At 35.4% G+C, this 21322-nt stretch overlaps 1 protein-coding gene across 1 annotated transcript; it reads left to right on the top strand.

Annotated features, from left to right (window-relative positions):
- The first annotated feature begins 11884 nt into the window (after positions 1 to 11884).
- LOC129800899 (CTTNBP2 N-terminal-like protein) lies at positions 11885 to 19998 on the top strand. Its single transcript, XM_055845634.1, has 5 exons — positions 11885 to 12091; positions 12218 to 12319; positions 12394 to 13282; positions 17806 to 17897; positions 18583 to 19998. Exons 1-5 carry the CDS (start codon positions 12011 to 12013, stop codon positions 18958 to 18960), a joined length of 1542 nt encoding a protein of 513 aa, XP_055701609.1. The 5' UTR covers positions 11885 to 12010; the 3' UTR covers positions 18961 to 19998.
- The last annotated feature ends 1324 nt before the right edge of the window (positions 19999 to 21322 follow it).

Here is a 21322-nt window from a genome sequence, read left to right as displayed (position 1 = left end):
AAATAATTAATTTTATTTCATATCAAAAATAATTGTTTTCCAAAAGTTGGTCATTTTTAAAAAATCAAAAGTTTGTTGCCTCAATAAAAAAACCAATTCAAAATGGTGAAAACGTGCAACCAACTTTATGTAAACCGGTTACATTTTGAGCTTATGTCATTTGAGAGGTAAATGGTGGATTTGTACATTTTTAAGGTTGTCAATAGTAAATAATATAGGTGTAAGAATGATGATAAATAACAAGAAATAATCAGTTTTTTGATAATTCATAATTTAGGTTATAATGGCAAATTACAAAAAGTTGAAAGGTGGGATATTATCCAGAGATACTGTTGGAAGGAATCGGCGTCGCTTAATTGCCAAATTTTATGGAAATTCTTGAAAATTTATACATAAAATGGTCAAATATTATAATTATGAGGTACGAGTACATCTGAAAAACGCTACTGGTAGACCCAGGGTTTCGACTCAGAGGGTCGATAACCGCATTCTAGGTATCTCTGATAGTAACCCCATCATGTTTGCTTCAAAAATTCAGAGTCGGCTGGTTACATAAGGCATACAGGCTTCAAATGCTTCGAAAATAAAACGCAAAATGAAAGAAAATATAAGAATAGGTACTTGGCTCGCAAGATTCCATTGGTAAGCAAAACCAAACTGCGTAAGACGTTGTATTTTTACTTTTTTAGCATGTTCCAAGTGAATTTATAACCTTTTAACCAGATTGGTTTTGTTTACCAATGGACACCTGCAAACCAAGTAATTATTCTTACCACTTTCATTCAATTGCAGTTGGTTTTGGAGCCTGTGTGCCTTCTGTAACCAGCCGACTCTGAATTTTTGAAGCAAACATGATGGGGTTACTATCAGAGATACCTAGAATGCGGTTATCGACCCTCTGAGTCGAAACCCTGGGTCTACCAGTAGCGTTTTTCAGATGTACTCGTACCTCATAATTATAATATTTGACCATTTTATGTATAAATTTTCAAGAATTTCCATAAAATTTGGCAATTAAGCGACGCCGATTCCTTCCAACAGTATCTCTGGACAATATCCCACCTTTCAACTTTTTGTAATTTGCCATTATAACCTAAATTATGAATTATCAAAAATCTGATTATTTCTTGTTATTTATCATCATTCTTACACCTATATATTTACTATTAACAACCTTAAAAATGTACAAATCCACCATTTGCCTCTCAAATGACATAAGCTCAAAATGTAACCGGTTTACATAAAGTTGGTTGCACGTTTTCACCATTTTGAATTGGTTTTTTTAATGAGGCAACAAACTTTTGATTTTTTAAAAATGACCAACTTTTGGAAAACAATTATTTTTGATATGAAATAAAATTAATTATTTTTTTTGAAAACTATAAATAATATCTACGGATTACAAGGAACTCATCTGCAAAAAGAAAAATTCGGAAAAGTATTTTTTTCTATAATTTTTTTCACTTGATTTCTCACACATCCATTAGGCAACAAACTATTGACACTCACTGTACAGATTAGCTAAATTATCATCATATTGTCCAATTTAAAAATATGAAAAAAACCCAATTTCAAAGCTGTCTTAATACAAAAATGCCCCACATCCCCCATATATGACGGTTTTTCATTAAACTATTTATTGTCTCTGAGGATAAGGTCTTACATTTCTTATTCTAAATGGTGCAAAATAAGGTACCAATAGGTCAGATTAGAATAAGATTTCTTAAAGTACCAATAGGTGTTCTTTCGAACCTATTTTGATATTATTCCTATTTCTTTAAAATATGCTAAAATTTGATTACTTGAAATGTTTCTAACTGCGATTTGTAGATATTAGAAAATCCAGGAACTCTTTTGCTGATTCTGTGTAGAGTCTGGAGCACAACAAGGAATGAAGGAGGTGGACAATAAGGGAAAAGAACGATGGTATATCATCCAAGTATACCCACTCTCTTTTCCAATCGGCGAGCATTCACAATAATTGATCAAAGAATTCCGTTAACAATTGAATCAGTTTCATTGTAAAAACTATTCGATCATCTCGAATATTGTCTACAAGTCACGATTTTCGGCACAAGACACAAACTAAGACATTTTCAGAGCCTGATCAACTGTATCGAAGAATTGCGGATGCCAGAAATTCTGGTCAAGCGAGGAATCTCCTCACTAAGTTTCAATCTTCGTGGTTCTCCGGTATTTCGGGCGGCAGTCAGACAAGAGGTGGGTACCACAAGAGCGATGGAAGAGATCACAGGGAGGAAAAAACACGAGATTTACGCTATGGTAGAAAATAAATCACACTGGAATTAATAAAAAAAGAATCTGTGAGCCACTCAATAGTCTTTCACATATTGTGTTATATTGAAGAAACGTGATAAGTTTCATGATTGAGGAGAAAAACGATCGCAGCCGCGTACAAAAATTTCATTCTTGGCAGATGAGGAAGGAGAGCAAAAAAAGGGGAGACCAATAAATAAAATATGGAAGTTTCAAATAGATTTATCACAATGCTTCTGGATTTCTTTTCTTCTAGAGCATTCAATGACCCGGCAATTCGATGAGTTCCTTTAAAAGGGGCATTGCATGCGCAAAAAATATTGTACACTATTCCGCGTAAAATTTCTTTGCACAACTCCTAATTAGATGATAACAAAACTGTGAAGAATTTATCATATATGCAATAGTAGAATACTCTAGTGATGGAACACTCTCCTGATCCAATGGTTTGCCTACAGGCATTTGTGAAGTTCCGCACATAATCTTCTTGAATAATCTGACTCAATTGCTTCTCAAAGACCTCAGTTTTGAATTTTGTCCCAGAAATTATGCCCAATTTCTCAGATGCACAATCAGATAGGCAGCCATATAGACTCTCAACGCCTTGATTCAGTAAAGGATTCACTTTCTGGATGTTGGTATGTCCAGATTTAGCTGCAACTTCGGAAGCACAGGGCGCAAGATAATCAAGGAGCACTTTTGGGATATATTGCCCATGGACCTTTAATTGCAAAATATTACACTTTAACAAAAAGTTTATTTCATTAACACACATCACGTACATTGACGAAAATAAACAAAACCAGAAAGGTTATTCCTAAATTAACCTTCATTTTAATCACTTCAAGTTTGAGTTAAGATTGAAACACTACTTGGCTGACACTCTTATTAAAACAGTATTACTGTTTTCATTTTCACAGCTTTATAAGCGAATACTTCACAGGAAATCGGTTTATGGGACTTTTAGTATCATAAAGAAAAACACCTCTGAGAATAAGATTTGATAACAAAACAAATGTTATGGGATGCAAATCGTCGCTGTTACCAACCAATATAGTAAACTTACTATTCGACATTTCAGAAAAATGAATTATGATTAATTGGTACATACATAATCATTTTTTTTCATAGAAGGAATTTTCGTTTAAAACAGAAGATTTATAAAAATTAAAAAAAAGATATTTTTATTATTTTGACTAAGCAAATCCGCAGATATTGTATAAATTTAAAAAGTCAAAATACACAAATAAGTTTAACTTATTTTCATTAAAAGTTTTGTGCACACATTAAATTACCATAAATAAAAATTTTACAACCTTTTTTGTTCGAACGTTTAGTGCTTACATAAACATTTATAACACATAGGAGGAGGTGGGGTTACTTTGAACTGTGGGGCTACATTGATATACGATTTTTTTTTGGCATATCTGTAAAGGAAACTGGGCTTTAACCCTTTAAGGACGATTGGGTCACCCGTGACCCAAAAATCAAATTTTTACCACAGCCTTTTAAAGCTGTATTTTGTTTTAAAAAATTAGAAAATAATGATTTTTTCTGACGCTCGATTTTTGACCTTCTCGTCCTAAAAGAGTTAACAAAATGTAATTTCGATAGACAAAAAGTTGTGCATCTAAATTAAATTATGGTAAGGTCCAGCTTCCTTTAGAAATATGCGAAAAAATCGTTTATCAATGTAGCCTCACAGCTCAAAATAGCCCCATATCACCATAAACGAGTAACTTGAGCCCTAGATAAGAATCGCTGTAGGAATATTCATAATTTTATAGTTCCATGTTCATACTGTACAAAGAAAGATTTTGAAAAGAAGATTTCTTCATGCTATTTGTCCATTTCCAATCTCAAATCTGTAAAAGAAATTCTGTGAAATCATCCACCTCTTCCTATGGGACGTGTGTGGAACGAAAATCTTCCTTTATACATGTGGACCCAAAAATTTAAGTAGAATTTTAAGTTGGAGTCTTACTTAGGCTAAGATAAGATAAGATTTTGCCAGGGGTCAGTTCTCAATTTCGGATTGCCGATGCATCCAGGCCACAATTGGGCCACTTATGCTTCCCCACTCCTATTCTATCTTATCCCCCGATACGGGTAGCCGCTCAATATCACAGCTCTGTGGGCTATCAGTGCCGCTACTATATCACAGCAGCCCATCTCGGTGTGTGTTTGGATCAGTGGCAGTGAATATTTTTATCGACTGAAGTACCACTTTCAAGTCGAAACTCGTTCTTGTACCAGCCTCTATTGTTTAGGCGGTTCACTTTTTTGCCAATATGTACCATTGGAATTGCTATTCATTCATTCACTGAACGAATTTAAAGCCGATATGGTATGAGAAATCTTTTTCTGCTGCTTCTCAGCTTTGAACCCAAGACCTCATAGTCATAGAGCCGCTACTCTATCCACTGACCAACTTGAGACTCTTACTTTGGGAAAAATAGGGTACTTTAAAATTATTTCCAATTAGGGATTTTGAGAATTTTTTAATGTTTCAGATGGACATAGAGGTACGGAAAACCATTATGATGTACAAGTCTAATTCAAGATCCTGTAACAAGAATAATTCTCAAAAGAAAATTTCCAAATTTCAAATTGAAAAAGATTTCAAATTCTCCTATTCTTGTGATTAAATAATAATAATAATGGTGGCACAACGTTTCATAGAGGAACTAGGCCTTTCCACAAGGGGAGTTCGGGACATCCATTTCCATTATTATTTTTTCTTATACGGGGGTGGGGTTGTCAGTCCCATGCCTCGTGGAACCAAGTGCAGTGAAGCTCAGTGGATGCAAATGAACACCTTCAACGACAGAAAAATTCCTGGTGACCTAAAGGGGATTCGAACCCGGGACACTTGCATCACAGAGCTTGTGTTCTACCACTTGACCCACTAATTGGCCGTCCTCAAAGAAGCTATTGCATAGTTTCTTTCCCTTATTGTTTCCTGATAGTATACTCAAAATTACATTATTTTGTTGTGAATATCAAGGTAAATATTTATGTAGTGCTTGTTACTGTACTGTCATCAGTTCTTCTCAGCATTTAAATACTAATAGAAATTCGACGACTATTCTTAGATTAAATAAATGTAGCTTATTTTCTTCCCCGACCAGATGTTAATACATCAGATAACGACATAATTTCTTTAAGGAACCCCCTAATCAACTCCAAAAAAATCTTAGTTTCATTTAAAAATTACTATTTTTTTTAAATTGCATTTTAGAAATTATCTTGATAGAAACTGAATTCATTTTTGTTACAGACCAGATCATTAATCTATTTTCAACCTCTTGTCATTAATGTTTACAAAGCTTTTATGGGCGATTTTTCTTCAGATTTTACGACAGAGAGTATGTACCCTGATGTCCAACGATTTAATATTACAAAGTGTATATTTTTTTCAAATGACAAACCCCTAACTTAATCACAACAGCAGCCAAATGGAAATCTATCTGCATGTTTGGCGATTAGAAAATTTGTCAGAAGAGGATCGCGAGTCACGTTTCTCGAGCATAAGATTTGTCTTGGAGTATCACTCTGTGTGCTGGATGAGATTAAATTGTTGGCGTAATTAAGTGATGGATGATGAACTTGTCTTCCATCCACCGCGCCCGTTTCCTGCCCTTGCGGCCTGTCGACGGCTGGACGGTGCCCGGAGCCACAATTGCCCACTGCTGGGGATTCAGTGGCAAAAGAAGAGAAAGAGGCATAAGATATTAATTAACGCATGGAGATTGTTGGCAAAGAGCTAGGTACTTACCTGCGACGTCTAATGTGCGTCAGTCTCCGAAAACTGTCCAATTAATCAGTGTGTGGAGGAGTGTGACCTCTGAGCGACCTGCGTGTGGTCCATTGCACGTTGCCCTACAAATCTGCGGCTCCAGCTCTACGCTTTGATCAACGGCGCACGCTTTTAACTTTGGCTCCCCTCCGTGGACCACCATCTTACTCCCTTGGCGCAATTTATTAAAATGCACACCACAGATTGTGCACAAATCGTCAAATGGGACGTTGATTAGAAAATCGTGCACAATTCTCTGTCTCTGGGTTAAACTTCAGTGGTTTCCATCACCCTTTATTACTATCAATGCTCGGGGGATGTGATTTAGCGACCAGAGGTGTTGAGAACATTCAGATTTACGAGAGGACAACATGATTTTATTGTTGAGTTACTCAGATACACCTAAGGTATCTAATAAAGTTTTGGATCCCAAAGAACATCATGTTTGCTTTTATAGTAGAAAATGTTAGATCTAAGGTAAAATCAGTTCTGCTCATGTTAAATATAAGAATACTGTTCCATAATAAATCATTGATTTATTTTGCAACCTAATCATTACACTCACATTACAGTGTTTCTCCGTTTTTCTACTACTACCAGTTATAGCTTTTACAGACCTTCAGGTTTTAACAACAGGGTTAATTTTATTTAATAATGTTAGAACAGGCACGTATTTTTAACAAATTTTGATATTGTAATTATTTTAAAATCATTATAATAGCATCTAACGATTTACTCTATTTGATTGTTGTTTAGAAATTAAAGGCGATAAAGAATCAAAACGAAGGTCTACGCTTGCATTAGTTGTATGACGGCTACTACTATAGAGACCAAGGGATGTGAAATAAGAAGTTCTCATCTTCGTTGACCCCTCCTCCCACCATAAGTAAACATGCTCTAAAGATGTGTCCTATATTTTTCCTCCACGCACATTCCTGCCACAAAACGTTTCAATTTACTTGATCCAAAAATTTCTCTTATTTTAGGATGCATTTTGAAGATAATCCCGGTGAGCACTTCGTTCATGTATAAATCTACTTCTAAGAGAGATTGCCATATGAAGTTTTTCAAAGTCAAAATTATGACAATCTTTAAAGGTTATTTAATTTTGGCCAACATTGTATTTATTCAAAATATTTTGAAATTTTACAAATGACTGTATTCGATAAAGTATTGAAGGTAAATTAATTTATTATCTTGGTCCAATTCCGGGATAGGGGAAACTGGCCTGCCTTTGAATGCGGCAGCCCTTGAATATTTCAATTTTTCTCTTATTTTCCAAAGCAAAAACCGTATTCTCTAAACTATAGTCAATACAACTACCTATTTTTTAATAACTTCGATTAACAAAATAGAATTTTTGCTTTGGGAAATAAGAGAAAAAATAAATGTTCAAAGGCAGACCACTTCCCCCTAGTGAGTTTGTGAATCAGTTGAAGTTCTTAATAATTCAATATTGACTTAAAATAATAAAGGAGAAAAATTACGCAATTTTATTCAAAAGCCATTTATCTCATTCTGATACCAAAACGATTCGCAAAGGCTCGATCTTATGGCTTAGATATCGTGCTTCAAAAATAATCCGAAGAATACAACATGTGCTTGTTTATAGCTGCTGTAATACATGTGATTTTCGAAAAAAATCGATTAGCGGTTCATAACCGGATGACTAGCGGTTCATAATCGATTAGAATCGCTTCAGACTTCTGAGAAATTCCAATACCTTTCCAAGAAGCTCAAAAATCATTATATTCGAATGATAAATTCGCTTTTCAGAGCTTCTTGAACCTTTGACCATGAAAAACTATTATCCTGAGTGATTCAACGGTATTTTCTTATATGTACAAAAAGCCCGTCTACGAAACCTCAGAAAAATATCTAAATATAACTTTTGGTTTTAAAGGAAATGGGGAGGCGGGAAATGAGGGGCATATTAATGAACCTTGGGTCGATTTATGGGAGGGCCATCCAGAAGTCCCGAGTCTCTATCTCTAACCGTTTGAGTTCTAAGCGTGTAACGGTCGGACAGAGGGACGGAAAGACAGGTGGACAGTCATTCGATAACAGAGCATGACGTCGTTTCTCAGAAATCGTCCGAAACGTGATGATATGTTGGAAAAAGTCGTCCCCATGGGGTGGAAGGTGGAAATTCTAGCGGGCCAGAAAATCAAGGGATTATAGATACTGCTCTCTCTTTGGAGTTCGAGCAGTAATATTGGTAATAAAGATTCTTCTACAAATCGTTTTTCTTTTGCTTTTTTTCAAAAGTTGAGTACACAAGACTGCTCATGAGTAGTATACAAGGTAAATAAATTTAATTGTATTAATAACAGAGGAACAACACTTTGTGATGTCTTATTGTGAATAAAATAGTTATGAGTCTATTTTGGAGAGGTTTTTCCCAACGTTCTATTAGTAACTTTAACATTTTTAACAAAATAAACATTATACAAACCAGAACATACATTTTCTTAATGAAATAAAAATTCAGGATGATCAGAACAAAATAAAATTGAACAATAACTTCTTAGTTTTCCCTTTGCCAATAAAAATTTGCTATCTGCCATTTTTCATTTTTACTGACTGTTTTTACCAAATGACTGCTCAATCTGCTACAGCAGATTGATAAGTATTTTGGTAAAAATGGTAAGTTGTAATGAAAATTCGTAAGTAAAAGATCAAAATAAGTAAATAATTAAAAGTTAATGGTAAAGTTAGATCATGAAAATTTCATAAAGTTAAAATTTACACCCTTTTCTTTCTTAAAAGCACAGAATATATGCTTATCTATCCTACTCTTTCGCACTCTTCTTCTTCTTTCGAACATCAAACGCATCAAACCAAATTAAATTTTGCTCAATCTAATTTTGTGTGAGAAGAAGTGGGATAGACTTACGCAAATATTTTGAGAAAGAACAATTTTAATTTACCAAAATGGATTTTTTACTTACCAAAATTAATTTTTTTCTTCATCAAATTTGCTAATTAATTTGTTAATTTGAATTTTTTACTTACCAAATTTACTTACAAAAAATGCTTTACTGTCTAAAAGGAAATGGTAAAGCGTTCCAGGTTTGCGGAGTGCTCGAACTCACGAGAAAGAGCTACCCGTGTATTAACTTTTCGCATGCTTTTCAGGTACATACAGCTTTAACTAATGATTAAATTTATTGATAAGTTTAAAAAAATATTCTGACATAAGAAATAGCTTAAGAAAAGTAGGTTATAGAATATTTTAGCATAAGTAACAAACTTTCAAACAAATAAAAAAGTAAATTCTAGCAAGGTGAATTATTTATCTATTTAGTCCGATGCAGTTGAGTTACAAATTTCAAGATCTTTGAAAAAAAAACCAAATTTAACCAAATCGGTTGAAAAATGGACCCTCCAAAGTGGATAAACTTCGATCTTCGAAAATTCGATATCGAAATGGTTTTCGAACATAGGTGTCCAAGAACGAAATATTCGCCTTGACTACCTCGAAAACATTCGAAAATTAAAGAAATCCTAGGAGCCATTTTTTAAATAAACCAAAAAAACATGGTTTTGGAGGGAAAGATCGGGGTGGAGGGAAAAAGAAAAATAAACTGTCCTGGATAATGTTGACTCACGGGAGGGGGGGGTGTCCGGAAGTGGGTATTTCTTACCGTTTGGCCTCTACCCGTGTCACAAGTTGAAAAGAACTGGATAACTGCTCTCTCTTTGAATTCGAAATTCTAACAATAAAATAAACAATTTTCTTAACTATAAAATAGAATCTTGAAGCCTAAAAAGTATTTACTAACACAAATTTTTGAGATTAGTGTATGAGTTATTTAAAGTATTATATATCATATTTTTCCTTTAGAGAATGGATTACTGTGAAATAACAAAATTTTGCTATAGTTTTTTTTTGCATATTAGTTGAAATCTCCCTTCGAACGTTCATGCCTTCGAATAATGCGAATTCCTTTTACTTTTCCTAATAGATTACCACATGATTGTCACATAATTATCAACACATATTTGATAATAAGCTAACTAATATTTAATAGAAATGTTTAAGTCTCTTAGGAAAACTTAATGAAAATTCACATTATACGAAGGTATGAACGTTCGAAAGGAGAGTATTTTCTCCTATGCTATATTATATTCTTTTACTTTTTTTATTATATGACTCTCTCTAGGTCATATTCATTAAAGGAAACGAGAAAAATGTAAAGTGTTCAAAGCCAGAGGGTGTGCGAAGCTTCACAGTAAAAAAAATTAACACTATTATAGTGTCTAATCTTTCACACCATACTATTATAGTGTAAAATTTGGAAAAAAAATGTTTAATTTAAAATTGTTTCATTTAAAGTTGTTGAATTTGAAGTTGTTGAATTTGGAGCTGTTGAATTTAAAAATTGTTGAATTTTTGTGTGTAAACTCAAAAATTGTTGAATTTTCACTTCATTTCATTTATTTTGTTTTTTTTGCCTTTTTAGACATTTGTAATGTTTTTTTCCTGTACTCGGGATCCTCCCTAATGTGTCTACATACTAGAAGCAATTTTCGTCAAAAATTGGCTTTTTTTTTTTAAAAAAATTCTGACATTTCTTCCTACCAGGAAAGGGGAAATTTTCTTCAAAAAGCCGTTTTTAAAGAAATTTCTACTAGTGTGTAGAGGCCATAATGCGAGATAATTATATCTGATGCTCGGATCTTCACGATATACTTAATATGCATATAAATATTTGATGTTTTATATGACTTTTGACTAATGAAAAGCAACTCGACTGAAGTGTATGCCTTAAATGGAAATTCAATAATTTTTACACAACTTTTGTTAAAAAATTCAACAACTTTTGTCTGAAAATTCGACAAATTTTTTTTGAAAATTCAACAACTTTGGTTGAAATACACAAGGCTTCGCACTATAAATAGTGTGAAAAATTATGATCAAACTATAATAGTTTTAATTTTTAATCATGTGACAAAAAATACCATAAAGTTGTGTATTTTTTCACACTATAATAATGTGAAAAACTATAGTCATACTATAATAGTGGTAATTTCTAGAATTTTTCAACAGTTTTAAATTACAAAACATTGTTGAAAATTTTTCAACTATAACGGCGTTATCACACTTGCACATTAAAATTTTAATATGATTCACATTAATTGTCGCTTGTGAGCATCCAAATATGTTATTTGTGTCTTTGAGTCACTTAATAGTTGGGGTTTTTCTATTTATTGATAAAGAAGTGGACTTGGCCTGCAAAAATAAGTTTAAATTTACCTAAAGAATAAATATTTTTCACATTAAAAAATTAAAGAGAAAATCGCATTAATTTTTCGCATTAATGCTATAAATCAATTTTTATCAAATTTTGCGGACCAAGTCTACCTTTTTTATCAACAAATAGATCAAATTTTGAATATAAAATGATTCAAACACACAAATTACACATTTGGACTCTCACCAGCGACAATTAATGTGAATCATATTAAAATTTTAATGTGCAAGTATGATAACACAGTAATAGTGGTAATTTTCGATCACATGACAATAAATTACCAAATTATTGTGCATTTTTTAAACATTTTTAAATTAAACAACTAAAATGGTCGATTTTGCACTATTATAGTAGTAAAATTTCGTAGTAAAATTACGCGTTTTCGCTTGTGTCCAAACATTTGATGCTACGAGTGGTGCTTTCAATCACTGAACATTGGTGTTTTGCTGGTCTTATTTGCGCGCCATTTCATTCTACTCTTCTACGCCAGTAGCGCTTCCTGTGGTGAACATTCGAAGCCATGCAATATAAAAGAACTTGCCAAAGTGACAGTGCTCGAAAAAAAGTGCAAGAAATCACAACAATGTCTCCTACTGAATGAGATTTGAGTGTTTAAAATCGTGGTGCAAAATTTTTGCTACAAAATTGTCTTGAAATTTTGTGTGAGTGTGGTGCGATGGCGTCCAATTTGAAGGAGGAAAATGATAATAATACCTGCTCGCAGGTAGAACTCAACAAAATGCTGGCCACGACAAAGGTAAAAAGAGGGTGGAAGGTGCTTTGTGTCAAACCTCTTCCTAAAAATCTCAAATCGATCAATTTTCACCATCTCTCGTCCCTATTGATTATGTTTATTTATGGTTTGGTGTCTATTTGTGTCTAGCGGAACCCCAAGATTGACTTTAACAAGTCTGATCTGCTCAAGTTGCTCAGCTACATGGAGGGGGAGCTCCAGGCTCGGGATGTCGTCATAGCAGCTCTCAAGGTGAGATGTCCGGATGTTGAATTTTGTTTATCCTTTGGGTATTTTAATTTGGTTTTCTGTGGCTTTGTACATAGTCTGAGAGAATTAAGCAGCTCATCAACATCACACACTACAAACCACCGAGTCTCAATGATCCACATGCTGCACTCTTTAGGGACAACCTTGTGTCTGCCGGCAATATTGCCAGTAGGCAGTCTTCTATTGCAGCAGCTTCATCGGAGCAGGAGGCGAGATCGTACCCGAGTCAGCAGCTTGAGTATCTGCAGAAGACCATTTCCAGTCAACGGCAGACGGTTCATACTATTACGGGACTCCTGAAGCAGTCCAAAGAGAAGTACTGTCAGGCGCTGCAGGATCTCGAGGAGGAGCGTCGCAGGAGTGCCAGCAATGATCCCATCACGACTGCCGAACGCGTTCAGCTGCGACAGGTAGTCTTTGAGGAATTGGAAATTGAGAAGAATACCCGGAAGAAAGCTGAGGATGAGTTGAAGAAGCTCCAGAAGACTCTGGATGCAGAAAGGGCGCGTCAGAAGCAGATGGTACTGTTTCTCTTGAGTGAACGCAAGCAGATCATCATGAAGTACAATGAGGAGCGCAAGAGATCAGAAGATCTGGCTCAAATCCTGTCGGAAGAGAAACAACGGGTGGACACAATAGCCGAAGGCTTAGAGGAGGAAAGTAAGAAATCATTGAGAATGGAGGCTGAACTGGAGAAGCAGATGCAGACATTTGATGCTGAACGGAAGCTTCTGAAGGCGGCCAAGGAAAAGGAAGAGAAGCGCATTAAGGAACTGGAACATGAGATCCTCCAGATTCGTTCGGAGTATGATAACTTGAAGAAGAGCCTGCTGGGAAATGTTGGTCAGCTGGATGATGCAAGTGGGATCAGTCCAATGATGTCGAGTGTGGCCAAAGTGGTTCAACCTACGGCTACTGTGTCCAGTGTTCCGGTGTCCGGACCGAGTAAGTGGAATTGGCTCATTAGGCTAAACACCTCGGACCACAAAAACTGAGATTGTAAAGAATATCCATACAATTATTGTATGACAACCCTTGAGGTAGTGCTCTATGCACTACATCAAGGTTCCATAAACATTGACATTTTCAAATGTTAATGTTCTGCAGATAATGGGTGGAGCGTGGGCGGGTGGGGGGCTTGGAATCATCTGAAGAACCTTGAGTGACCAAGGAACTACAATGGGAAGATTTTATCGGTCATTCCAACGAAGCACGGACTATAAGTGAAAGTGGTTCAATTTTAGAAAATTGCGAACGCGACAAATATTTGAACAGATGATTGAGTAATTTGACATACTCCACTCAGTAACCACTTAATCGATATTGCCGAATCTGAGAGACTGGTTCGGATTTCCCAGGAAGAATATTTCGGATTTCCCAGGCAACATTTTTTTCTCAATACAGTCCTATAGAATTCCCGAATCATGGCTTATAAGAAAGACTCAAAGGACCATTGGAAGAATCAGGAAGGGGTCTTCGTGGTCGATATAACTGTCCAATTGTATAAGTACTGACGTGAGAAATGGTAATGAAAATAGGAAGATGAAAACTTCCTCCGGTTGCGTCAGGGTTGTTTATCTTTTCAGGACAAGAAAAACACGTAGATCTTTGCCAAAGCTTTCGACGCTAACAACGCGCCTTCCTCAGTGGTGAAAATCGTGAACAATGTCTCTGAAAATTGTCGTATTTTAACTCCTCCGCTCCTAATGAGGAATCACCAGGGAAACGCAGGATTTAGCCGGGGTAGCACCTCTCCGGACATTGATCACAAGCCAACATAACTGTCCGACACGAGGACGGAGATGGCCTAACCACCGGGATCAGGGACAAAGTCTCCAAATATACGCCCCTCCTAGACACTCGGTAGTAGTTGGCACTCGGGGAGCGATCCCCAAAGAGACAGTGGAGAGCCTCAGGCGCCTAAAAATATACACTAAAAAGCTCGAAACCACTGTCTCAATTATAGCCTTTCGTAGATCTATAGAAATCTATCACCAATTCATGGGCCACGATGGGCGATCATGGCCTCGGGAAAATTGATCACGAGGCCACCTCCAATGTCACTGAATGAGAGGGAGATGTTTATGTTTGTCAGTTGCCTTGTTTTCAGTGACCAATGTAAACATGTGGTGCGTCTCTAACTGTTATGTGTATATCCCGACTTTTTAGGGATGTTTTTAATTAACTTATTAGTGACGTCCATTTTATTTTAGATTTTTAAATTATTAAACCGTAATAGCCTTCAGATCTGTGATATCTCACTGTGATATCAGAATTTTAATTTATTTATTAATTAATTTTTTATTCCTCATCCACCGACCATTTAAGCCCTGGGAGGGACAAGACAATGGGGACTGAGCTGAGCTCAGTAATAATTTTAGGTGACGGAGGGAATAGGCGAACGACGGTGTGAGATTACTTCCATGCTTACCTCAAATCAGCCGCCTCATTCAAGAAAAATTCTAATTATAGGCAACCGGGCCACAAGAAACCGAGAAATCCGGCCAAGTTCCACTGGACAAATGGCCGCAGTATATAACTGTGTTATCACACTTGCACATTAAAATTTTAATATGATTCATATTAATTGTCGCTGGTGAGAGTCCAAATGTGTCATTTGTCTATTTGAATCATTTTATATTCAAAATTTGATCTATTTGTTGATAAAAAGGTAGACTTGGCCCGCAAAATTTGATATAAATTGATTTATAGCATTAATGCGAAAAATTAATCCGATTTTCTCTTTAATTTTTTAATGTGAAAAATATTTATGCTTTAGGTAAATTAAAACTTATTTTTGCAGGCCAAGGCAACTTCTTTATCAATAAATAGAAAACCCCAAATATTAAGTGACTCAAAGACACAAATAACATATTTGGACGCTCACAAGCGACAATTAATGAGAATCACATTAAAATTATCCTTTTTAGGTGTATCAGGGGTTAAAGTTACCCTCTTTCATATTAATTTTACCCTTAAAAAGGTGTAAAATTAACATTAAAAAAAGTTGATATATTTTTACACCTAAAAAGTGTTAAAGTTCTGAGGAAAAAAAGTTAATCGCACCCTCTTTTTTTCTCAGTGAAATTTCTGTATGCATAAAGTCATTTCTATAATACAATAAGGAGATGACCTCCTTCCGGGTGCGTCAGGGATGCTGATCCTTTCAGAGACCAAACAACAATGTTTTTTTCACCAAAGCTTTCGACGTGACAGTGCGCCTTACACGGTCGTCAAAACCGTGTTTCTTTGTCTCTAAAATTCGTTTTCCTACACTCATCTACTCCTACTGAGGAACAACAAGGAAATTTTAGGATTTTCTTTGGGAGCACTTTTGACTTGCACATTCAACACAAACCAATTGTTCTCTACTGAAGTCATTTCGCGCTCTTTGTTGGTCTCGAAAATATTCATAATTCCGGGGCCCCTGTACATATTGTCTGACTGAAAAAATGCTTATAAATAATACTCCAAATGGACAGATAAACTCAAATCAGTTTATTGTAGGTCAGATTCTTAACATAAGCAAACTCGGATTGCATGCAAAATCGATAAAAATCATAATAATGTTCTTTGGGTCGACTTATGAGGGGTCCTCCGAAGATCAGAAGTTCGTATCTCTTACCATTTCACCTCTAGATGGATGACAATATTATGGACAGAAAAAAAGAATATTAGAAAAGATTGGTCACTTACGGGTACTTAACCGATTGCTGGCCGATTGCGACAGATGCAATCTGGTTCGAAATTTCAAGAACTTTCCAAAAAATCCAAATTTAACCAAAACGGTTGAAAAATAGGCCTTCCAAAGTGGTTTGACCTTTGACCTTTAAAATCCAAGATGGCGATTTTTTTAAAGTCAGGTGTGTTTGGACGAAATGTTCGCCTGGACCACCTTCACAACATATCTAAAACTAAAAGAATTCATAGGAGCCGTTTTCGAGAAAAACCAGAAAAACAAGGTTTTGTAGGGTATGGAACGTCTAGAGATAGCGTTTTTTTATCGGAGGTTACCGAAGACCGGAACTTGATTACTCTTACCGTTTAAGCTCTAGGACGGTGAGAAATTGAAAAAAAAGTCGATTATATAACAGTTCTCTCTTTGAGTTCGAGCAGTAAAATGCTAGTCATAAGCTCATGTTACGTATAATGTTTGTGAAAAAGTACAAACATTTACAAACTTTTTAGCGCACAATTTTACGAAATATTTTTATGTGTACCAATTGGGTTTCATATTTTAACCAGACGTAGATTTGATTCCTCGTCAAATAAAGTCAATACTGACTAAATTTGATTAAGAAATAAACCATTCAAATGGATTTAAACATTTTAAGGGGTCGTAAGTGATTTTATCCGGTTTATAAATTTCTTAAAAAATTTCACAAAATAACACAGGAATGGGAAATTGAATTTTAAGCAACAAATTATAATAGGTTTATTATCGTTTTCTTCTTATTTCTTGTAAAGTTGGTTTTTGAAGTTAGACATCTCAAAACCGCCACACAACTTCGATTTGTAATCGCTTCTTAACCATTAGAAATAGATTCAGCCTTGTCAGGAATTCCAAGCAATACCATAACCTTTCCAATGAACTTGAACTTGTCCAAATCGGTTAAAAAATAGGTTCTCAGGGTATCATAAACATTTTATTTTGAGAAGCTTTTGTTAGGGAAGATTCAAAGCTTATTTTCAGATATGGACGAAATATCTGCCAAAACTGCAAAATGTTGAAAAAGAAACGTATTCATCAAATCCTTCTTCTTTTGAATAAAGGCGTCTACACATTGGGAGCAATTTTCGTAAAAAATTGCGTTTTTGACAAAAATGTGACGTTTCCCCCTACAACGCTGCAGGGAATTTCCTTCAAAAAGCAATTTTTGACAAAAAATTCTCCCAATGTGTAGAGGCCATAAGTTACGGAAACGCCGTAAAATATGCAAATGCAAAATATTGTTAGTGCCAATTGCTTGGGTTATTTTTAGCGCCAACGGTTCATAACTTACGTAATTCAAATTTACTGCATCGAAAAATTCCATACATTTAGGGGTATATCAAAAATTATTTGACAAATGAGCTCCTAGTGATAGGCAAAGATGCATAGATGTCTTTGCATAATCTCGTTTATGTATAATCCCGGGACCCCCTGTTAACGAATATGGCGAAATAATTATTTATGCATTCGTCCTTATTTTTTTAAAAAGCGCAAAAACAATATTGCAATAATAAATCTGCAATTATTTAATTTAATATTCTACCATAATATGAAAAAATCGTCCAAAAAACTTCAAAGACTGTTCCCTGATTTATATTTTAAAAAAAATTGCTGTTTCACATTCCGATTTTTATCTTAATGAGTAGAGTGACAAATTGATCAACATTCCAATTGATATTAATCAAATTTATGGGGACGCATGATAGAATCGCATTGTTGTTGTTTAATGGTCTTAATGGAAATTCTCATTCAACAGCAACTGGCGTGGCGAGATCAATTTCAACCGGCCAGACTCTCCGACAAACAGCAACAATGCCAGAGACTGCAAGTGGATTTGCCACAACAAAGGTATGTTCTTAATCTTAATTTATCATCGAAATAATTTGGTTTATATTCAAAAAAAAAATTCCACATTATAATTGATTTTTAAGATGGGGATTCGGTAGAAAAGATAATATACAAACTTGTCAAATTAAATAACTTATAACATGTCGCTATGTCGCGTCGGTCGTATCTGATTATTACATTCCTGCAATCAATATACTGAAATTAAGTTACATGTATTTTAACTACTTCTTAACCCTTCGTTTTCAATATACTTCAAGAAATGAATTTAACTTTGTGTTGTAAAATAAAACTAGTAAGATTATTAATGCTTTAATTTTTTTTTATTTAAAAATAAATTTTATTGAGGTGATAAATTTCGTTTCTTGGAAAAGAAGGACGTAAAGCAGACGAAAAAACCGAAATAACTAGACTAGGCAAATTCCTCTAGTTGTGGCCGTATTCGCGAAACCAAGTTCACGTTTACTAATTACTGTTCATGACATTTGTTTGTCTTAAATTCCCATAAACAAATCTAATTAAGAAAAAGATTAATAAAACCAATAATTCTTTCACAATTAAAACTATTAAAAGAGCGAAAAAAATAATGGAATAGAGGGAATAGAACAAAACCTAAAACCGATACAAAAATCGTTCTAAACCGAATATTTGCGTTATGAAGAATTTCCGTTTTTGATTGTCACTGAAGGCTGCTCCAAGAAAAATGCCCAGCACTCCGGCCATGCAGCCAAATTCAGTTCCTGCATCCACCGCTGCTCCAGTCAATTTGGCTACCATTAACCCTAAGCCGAGTGTGTCACTACCTCAGCAGCAGGCGCTGCAAAAGAAGTCCCCAGCAATGCCACCTTTGGGCAGAGGTGTTCCTCCCCCAATTCCACCCAATAAGCCCGTAATTCCACCAAAGAGGGATGCATCCTCGTCAAGAATCACGCCAGCGGGTTCCGCTACAGGAACGACCGGTAAAGAGAAGGACGAGGCGGCTATTGTAGGTGACATAGCGACAACGGAAAACGATCTGGGACAGAATTATCAACAGATCGCATGCGGAGGCAACAGTGGCAAGTAGATGCGCATCAATGCGCCTTTCCTTTTTCCAGAATGGTCAAATGTTAAACGTGGAGTCGCTGCTTTAGCGACATTTTCTAAAGCTTTTTACTGAGAATGATAAGCGAGAGTGAATTGCATCGTTTAGGGTTTTTTTTTAAATATTTATTATTTCTAATATTTGACAAGAAAAAGGTCTAGAAACACACAGAAAGTCACAAGAAAAGGAGAATGATCTCAAAGTTGATCTCAAGTTTTGAAGGGATTAGGCAATTTTACAATTAAGATTCGAATTAAAACAAGTTGATTATATTTATTTTAATAATTTATTCAACACTTGCAACAACGACATCACACACATCATCGAATAAGGAAACACTGTCCAGAAAATCCAGAATAATATTTAAAGACAATTTATTGAAAGAAGCATCTCATGACCAATTTTCCAAGCTATTTTTTAGGTTTTTAATCTGTTTTAGTTGGGATAGAAAAAAATAAAACTTTTAGAATTCTTTTAACTTAAAACTCTGGAAAGGAGAACTATAAAAAGTTGTTTGTTAAGATTTGTTTTTTTTTTTTGATTTCTGAAATATGTTCGAAACTTCTAGGGGCTAGGATAAGCCTGAATAGAGAAGTCCTAAATCTGGAAATCCGAGTAAGATTTCGGTTAATGGTTAGAAAGAGTTCTTCAGATATCTACAACATTCTAAAACTTTAAAAGTGAAAACATATTTTTAGACATCACATTTTCTCGTATTATCTTACTGCCCACTTTATCCAAATCTTCTAAACGGAGGAATAAAAGATCTTATTAAACTATCGACCTATATCCATGTCGTCGCTCCAGATTTTGAGGGAGGCTAGACTGACCATCTTCTAAGTCTGAGAGTCTTCATTTGAGCGTCTCTGAACTTTAAAGTGATTCTAGAGAACGATTTCTTTGAGAGCATATATCCAATATTACACACTAATGCCTAAGGAAACGAGCCATTAAACTTCGAAACGTTAATCCGTTTTTTGTACTATCCTACATTAACATTTGATTTTCACATAAAGAAAATCATGGTTTGTGGTCAGCGGTAGCTTAAGGATTCCTTGCACCTAGGCCTCTATTTAAAGCCTATTATGGAAATTTCTTTCTTTATCATTACCTAGATATATTCTAATCCAATTTTCTGTCTGCTGTACCTCTCCGTCTCTTGGTTTTAGATTGGTTTATCCTCACACTACTTCTGCTCTGATTACACTTAACAGTCGTCGGACTCCTTTTTCTCTAGATAATTTTCGGCCAGTAAACTGAGTATAAGGGACAGTAAAACACGGTATTGACCTTTGGCTCAAGGAGAAAGGAGCCAAAAGTCAATACCGTGTTTAACTGTCCCTTTTTTTTCTGTTTGACATGAAAGAATCGCTTGTGTCACTGTTTGCTAAAATCAATACTCTGTACTAGGTCGTAAATAACATGTACTAGGAGAGCCTATATAAGGAAATACTAATTTCATCAAGGAGCATCCGTCTGATCTTATACAATCTCCAACACTCGCTCAAAAGTGAAGTGACCTTCTTCTCTGTTTCTTTGCATCTCACCATTCGGATGTTTTTTGTAAGAATTACAGGTTATTAGATTCAGGGCTTAGTCTTGGAGTCGTTTAAGATCTGTACATGATCTTCCCTATTCTCAATTCTTTCCTATTCGTATAGGCCAGTCGGAAATAATTTATTGATCGTGTCGGTCGATGCCTAAAATTAAGTTTGTCTTGCTCAAACACGGGCCACGTCAATGGCAAGCGGACTTGTCGACATCAAATCCTCTGTTTCGCATGAAGCAGGGGACAACGGACAAACACACAAGTAGGGGGTGGTTTAGATCACTCCAAGGTCACATAGGATGTCATATTCGGAGAATCGACCGCTTCTTAAAGGATTGGGAGACTTTCATGTCTTCCAGTCTTGGTCACCACAAGAAGGCCTTCCCTTAGTTCGACAAAATCTGGTGGAAAGACTTCCTTCCACAGATTGAGTCTAGCCTCCTCCGGAGTTTGATCAAGTAGTTTGACAGAATGGAAAAAGCTCCTGCGAGACTTCAGCTTTGGTCTTGGTTTTTTGTGACAATAGAGAAGATGCTGCAGTTCAGAAAGAACCTTGAACATTTCTCTACTGGAGATGGTTTGTCTCCTCACCCGTGGTGGAGCAATTCCTGCTAAGGGATAAAGATTGTCCACAGGAATGTTTTTTAAGCATCCTTGTATAGGGGAAACTGGGGCACCACCAAACACGGGGTACCACCAAACACTAATTTTTATTTCTAAACTACTTGGACTATCTCGACCATTCCTTCAGTGGACAAGCATCCCTATAGTGCCTATAAATTCCTATAGGTCTTA

This window comes from Phlebotomus papatasi, chromosome 2 (assembly GCF_024763615.1).
Source record: "Phlebotomus papatasi isolate M1 chromosome 2, Ppap_2.1, whole genome shotgun sequence".
Lineage (NCBI taxonomy): Eukaryota > Metazoa > Arthropoda > Insecta > Diptera > Psychodidae > Phlebotomus > Phlebotomus papatasi.
Note: the sequence above shows the minus strand (reverse complement) of the source record. Positions and strands in the feature narration are given on the sequence as shown.